Source organism: Colobus angolensis, unplaced genomic scaffold (assembly GCF_000951035.1).
Source record: "Colobus angolensis palliatus isolate OR3802 unplaced genomic scaffold, Cang.pa_1.0 Scaffold84, whole genome shotgun sequence".
NCBI lineage: Eukaryota > Metazoa > Chordata > Mammalia > Primates > Cercopithecidae > Colobus > Colobus angolensis.
In genome coordinates, this window is record NW_012122265.1 from 5,176,777 (window position 1) to 5,183,536 (window position 6,760).

Below are 6,760 nucleotides of genomic sequence, written 5' to 3' on the forward strand. Positions count from 1 at the left end.
GGTGGCGGGCGCCTGTAGTCCCAGCTACTCGGGAGGCTGAGGCAGGAGAATGGCGTAAACCCGAGAGGAGGAGCTTGCAGTGAGCTGAGATCCGGCCACCGCACTCCAGCCCGGGCGACAGAGCAAGACTCCGTCTCAAAAAAAAAAAGAGAATTGCAACTTTTGAGGCAGTTTTAAGAAAATATGCTAAGTTATTATATACACAAGTGAATATAATAAGGCTTGGTGAATGCCCCTTTGTTTGCATTTTAGGATTTTGAATGGTATAACTGCATGAAAAACCAAAAGTCACAGAAAAATAATTTCATCCTTACTGAATTTAAAACTCATTACTAAAATTGAGTGGAATAGAGATACTAGTTTTGTTAGTTTCTGTGACCAAGCAGCACAAATTCTAAATTCAGCGTTTTAAGGGAATGCAAATATATGAAGCATATTTTAAGTTTATGTTTATACTCACTACCTTACTTCAAGAAGAATTTAAGGCAGTTCAAATCCCGCTTAAATTTATCTATCAGTCATAAATGCAATTCTCAGTCAGTGTGTATTATTATCCATAGGTCTTACTCATCCAGTTCCACTGAAGAGGACACTTCAAAACAAAAGAAACAAAAATATCAGAAGAAAGAAAAGAAAAAAGAAAAAAAGAGCAAATCAAAAAAAGAGAAACATCACAAAAAGGAAAAAAAGAAGAGAAAAAAGGAAAAGCAGTCTTCTACCCCTAATAGTTCTGAATTCTCCAGAAAGTAACTGAGACTTTGGCTTAAGCCATTAAATTTAAAAATTTGTTTTTAAAACGTATTTGCCCTTCCTTGGAATTTGCTATATATTGTGCTTTGCAATAAATCAGAGCCTTTTCCCTATAGACATTTTTCGTATGTGGGACCATTATCCCTCTGGCAATATATTTTTAATGTGCTATGACTACAAAGTAATCAATCAGTCTTGTTACTTGATAGCCATGCCCCAAGTATAGCTATTTGTGTATACTAAACACATCGTTTTTGGTATTTGTGTCTCTGTGTGTTTGGCTAGTGTTATTACTTCATAAGTTGATTGTAAAATGGCTTTACTGCAGTCAACACGGGTCATCTACCTAGCAGCTAATGAGTTTTGCTGATTCAGGTGTCCACCTTCCAATCATGAAGTTAGGTAAGGGGTAATGTTTTGCTCTTGACACAGAGAAATTTAATAGCTTTATATACTAATATAATATCTTTTTTTTTTTTTTTTTTTTGAGACGGAGTCTCGCTCTGTCACCCAGGCTGGAGTGCTGTGGCCGGATCTCAGCTCACTGCAAGCTCCGCCTCCCAGGTTCACGCCATTCTCCTGCCTCAGCCTCCCGAGTAGCTGGGACTACAGGCGCCGCCAGCTCGCCCGGCTAGTTTTTTGTAGTTTTCAGTAGAGACGGGGTTTCACCGTGTTAGCCAGGATGGTCTCAATCTCCTGACCTCGTGATCCTCCCGTCTCGGCCTCCCAAAGTGCTGGGATTACAGGCTTGAGCCACCGCGCCCGGCCAATATAATATCTTTTAAAGATAGTGAAATTCTTCATTTTTTTTTAAATCTCTAGGGATTTTTTTTCAATGTCATAGAAGGTGCAGCTGCTTAATGGTCTTGACTAGGACTTTTTAAATGAATGGTGTCTGCAGGAAGATGATCGTGAAAATATCTCTAACAAAGTTTCACTGTTCTACAAAATGCAGAATTTCTAGTACCTGCCTCCTTTGTTTTTGTAATAATTAAAATACTTCTTTCTTGTATAAAGAGATTAGTTCAGCCTGTTAGTAAGTCTGCAGAGATGATGCTGAGTTGGTCAGGATTTTTAGGATAGACTCCTGGGTTGTTTTACAAATGTGCCATATTGGCATGTCTTACAGTGATACCTCAAACACAGAAATTTTTATTTAGGAAGATAGCTAAATCTTTATTAGAACTGATTTTTATTGTATTCAGTATGTAAATTTTGTGAAGCTTGTTTCTATGAGTAATGTGGAAAATTTTATAAATGTGAGCATATATATTTATTTTGTCAGACATAATTTGTAGTTTTAAAGCAAATTTCACACTGAACTTAATGTTTTCGTAAATGAGCAGTTTGGGGTGTTTCTCTCTTTTCCTTTAGTGGCAACCTCAAGAGCAGTGTCAAAAAAAGAATTAAGAATTTTATTCTGTACTTTTTAAAATTTAAGAGCCAGGGAGTTGCATCATGAAAGCCTTTATATAATGAAAGTTTATATGGGTAAGCATTTTCAAATACATACTAGTAGATATGTTTTTTAAATTTCTATTTTCACATTGATCAGTGTTACTTTGCTTAATACTTAGGTATCCCTTATGCCCAATAAAGTAAATGCTTATAATATAGAAGCATCAAACGTCAACCAATATCATGGCACAGCACCAAAGATTGCAAATACTTCACTATGGTGCACGTAGAAATTTTCAAATTGATTAGCTACAGATATGGCTGCAGGTGAATTCGTGATAATGAAATCAGCTAAGTATACTTAACCTCACAGGCTAGAAAGGTTTATTGATTCTTCTTTCACCCGGCACCCAATGTGGGTACCCTCAGTAAGACTCAGGAAGCCTTATAACTCCTCTTAACATATGCTTACCCATGCTTAAATTCTAGGGAAGCTGTATTCACAGCCCTCTTCTATAATAGCATTGCAGCCATGACAGCTCTCACGCTTTCAGCCTTTCCATAACCTAATTTAGTCTTTTGGGCCTCTCAAAAGGAAATGCTTTTGTTTAAATAGGTCAGTCAGTAAGTGGGAGAAAAATACAGAGCCAGTAGGTTTTTAGGATTTTGTTTTGCCTTTGCTGCTAATTTTTTGAAAATACAGTTCTTCAATTATCAAGATTTTAAAAATCAGTTTTTAATATAAAGCTTTTTTAAAAACAAGGCTGACCCAAGTTCGGTGGTGTTTCTCCACTCCCACTGCTTGACTTGACTAGCCTTGAAAAAATAATAGTAAAATGAAATATTAAAAAATGATTAGAAGATGCTATACAGGCAATGACCTCATTCCATTGAGTAAGATAGTTAAAAATGATAGTAGTTGTAGTGAAATAGTTATTTGTAAGTTTTATTAACTATTAATTGTAGAGATTATAAATTGGCTCATTAGGTTTCTGAATAGTGACACAATAATGATTGAGAAGAATAAAAGTCAGTCCTCATTAACTAATGTAGTATGCAAATTAAAATATTTTAATTATCAGTAATATTCCCCCCAGAAATTATCTTGGTATTCCTAAGTAAATTTCCTATAATTTTAGCATAGTTTATGAAATATCTCATTTGAATAAAAATTTATTTTTACTGAAGTAATTTTCTTCTAAAATGATATTATTGAGATTGGATGTAAATCTCATGAATACATTTCAGAAGAAAATTAATGAAATTCCCTCCCAGGCAGTATGTACCAGAAGGAAAACTGAATTAGCAGTAAAACAGTCTGTTCATTCTAACTACCTGTATGATCTTGAACAAAGTCACTTAGTTTCCCTGGGCCTTGATGTCTTTCATCTATAAAATATTGTACCAGATTATCTCTGAAATCACTTCTAGTTTTAATATATATAATTATCATTATTTTCAAATTCAAGCAGTATTCATTTTAAAAATTATTTTAAACAGCTAGCATTCTATAATAGTAAAGGTTGAATTTATTAATATAACAGTTAAACATGTTCAGCTTCTTCAAGCAGATAATATTTGGTTCATATTCTTACAACCTAATGCATGTCATTTTCACCAGATGCAGATGGAATTTATATTTAGGTTTGCATCTGGAACTAGATTATCTGGCACTTTATGGCCATTATTTTTGGATTGATGGACTTTCTCCCCACACAATTTCCCCTTTTATTTTTTTGCATATCATATGTTGGCTGGTATTTCTCAGAGGTGTCCCTCTTTCTTCATACTTAATATACAACTCCATTTGCATCTTTGGTTGTCTGAGGTCAAAACAACAATAAATGAGAAGTAAAACAACTATATGTGTTTGTATTTACAACTCTATCTAAAAGTATATAACCCTAGTTTGCCTTCAGAGTAAACTAGGCTGAAGAGTTGTTAATAATGTTGATTAAAATGCCATTGAATCCTTTCTTCAACAAATATTTATTGAGTACCTAACATGGCAAACGCTGTGCTAAGTACTGGGGATACAGAGGTAAGTAAGACACATTTGCCTCCCTGAAGGACTTCACAGTGTAGTTGGTAGAAGAAATACTAGAGCATATACCGTTATATAATTAGTGCAGTAATTGACATGAGTTTATAGAAACTCAGAGTGGTACCTAACCTAGTCTAGAGAAATTAGAAGAGGCTACCTAGAGAAAGTAGTGACTGAATTGCACTTTGATTAAGGATAAGAATGAAGGTTATGGCAGTTATTGACAGATTGGGTGTGTGAAGAAACACCAGATGTAGAACAAGCTGTGTTAGGTGTTTGTCAAGAATTACAAGCAATCTGGTGTTGCTGGTGTATCATAGGCGAGGCAGGAAGTGGTAAGAATTGAGACTACCATTTTAAGTTCTTAGGAACAAGAGGAAGGGGTCGTGTGTTCCATGTTTGGGAGCTTGAACTGTAATCTGTAAGCAATGAGACATCATTAAAGAGTTTTAAGGGGGGCCAAGCTCAGTGGCTCACACCTGTAATCCCAGCACTTTGGGAGGCCAAGGTGGGCAGATCAACTGAGGTCAGGAGTTCAAGACTAGCCTGGCCAACTTGGCGAAACCCTGTCTCTACTAAAAATACAAAAATTAGCCAGACGTGGTGACAGGTGCCTGTACTCCCAGCTACTCTGGAATCTGAGGCAGGAGAATTGCTCGAACCCAGGAGGTGGAAGTTGCAGTAAGCTGAGATCACACCACTGTACTTCAGCCTGGGTGACAGAGTGAGACTCTGTCTCAAAAAAAAAAAAAAAAAGAAAAGAAAAGAAAAAAAATAAAAGATTTTAAGGAAGCAAATGACTTTTATTGGGGTTTGGTTTTATCAGTTTCATAATCCGATTAATCCCACCATTTTTAAAAAATGAAATTGCTTTCATTAGAAGGCCATGTAAAATATAATTTGATTATTTTAGGCTCTATTATTAGACTCACATTTCTTTCTACAGTCTCATTATTATTTCCAAAAATTACACAGTAACCTAAATCACCTAAAAACACATAAAGCTACTGTATTACTTATTAGACCCATCCCCAGAGTTATATGTATATGTACATACTTTGAAATGTGTTTTGTTCTTAATTGTATTGGCTTAAATTCTATCACTATTTTAGTATTTGTTAGGTCCAAATCATTTAGAATATTTTTCAGTGTACAAAATGTGCTGTAATTTAATAAGGCCCCTTGCTTTTGAAATTTGGCTTAACCTGTGAAGCACAACTGCTTCAGAGTTACAGAGAGACGTACCAGTTGGTCCGCTGGATGAGCCCTGTGGTTCTACCTCAGGTAACCTAGTTTTAAGTTAGCTCAGCAGGGAGTGCTTCAAGGACTCCAGCTGATCCTAGTGCTGAGACCAAAACTTCCTGGACATTGGGCGCCCAAGAACAGTAGGTTTCTTATGCCAGTGTGACAATAATCCCAGTTGCGAAGACCAGAGTCTTCTGACCTCAATATCGCCTCCTAACTCTTCTAAAAATAGGTAGAGCGGCAGAGAATTGGGGTACCTCTCCTAGAGCACAACCCATGATGCATCCAGTCATGCCTGGCCCCACTATGCCTTTTGCACAAGTTGGGAGAAGTTGGGGCAGTGAGCATTTTGCTAGCTCTGTCTCTTTCCTGCTTCTTGTGCCATTTATAGTTCTTGCCCTTGAGCAACAAAAGTAGAATGGTACCAGTGCCTTAACTAAATTTTTCTCAACCTAGATTTTCACCTGAGACAATATGGTAATATTAAATTACTGTATATCAAGATAGCAAATTTTCTGGGATACTTTAAAATCAAAGTTGTATCAAAGATCAAGAAGCACCCATAAAAGCTTTATGAACTTTCACAAAATAAGTGAAAATTCTTTGCTTTTATGGCCATGTAAAATGTCATTTTTATAATGGAAGTGTCTTAATTTTCAAACTTAACATATACTTTAAGCAATTTTAATATTTAAACATCAGCAAAATTGTCTTTTTGAATGTGAAGTTCAACTCTGGCAGTAGGATGTTGCAATAGTGATCTGGAACTATGGGGCCAATATAGCCACATGGGGTTATTTAAATTAAATAAAAGAAAAATTTTATTTTTTCTGTTGCATTAGCCACATTTTAAGTGCTCAGTAGCCACATGTGACTGGTGGCTACCATTATTAGTGCAGATATAGGAAGAACATTTCCATCATCTCAGAAACCTCTCTAGACAGTTCTGGTCTAGAAGATAACCATAGTTCTTGGTAGAAATTTTGACAGGCTAATGACAAAATGTTTGTAACCCTGAGCTTTGCATGCCCAAGAAAAATAAGGCATTCTTTTTTTATGTATCAGACCAGAGAAGCTGTATTCAGCACATTTTGAAATGCTAGTTTTTGGCTATGGCCATGCCACCCTAAATGTGCCAGATCTCATCTGAAATGCTAGTTTTCTGAGTACAAAAACTTCACAGGACATAGTAGATATGCTCAGTAGAGCCACTTAAAAGAATTCCCTTTTTTTTTTTTCTGATGAATTCTGTTACAAAGCCGGGTCTGTGTTATAATAGAAAACACACTTATGAATTAAAATCTTTAAAAATTATAATTTGCA

General features: G+C 35.8%; 1 protein-coding gene across 1 annotated transcript in view; it reads left to right on the top strand.

The window, feature by feature from the left end:
- The window catches only part of SREK1IP1 (SREK1-interacting protein 1), a 44,655-nt gene extending 43,645 nt beyond the window's left edge, over positions 1-1,010 (top strand). The window contains exon 5 of the mRNA XM_011930128.1: positions 561-1,010. Coding sequence (XP_011785518.1) covers positions 561-750 — 190 coding nt within the window. The 3' untranslated portion in view covers positions 751-1,010. The remainder of the gene's footprint in view (positions 1-560) is intronic.
- The last annotated feature ends 5,750 nt before the right edge of the window (positions 1,011-6,760 follow it).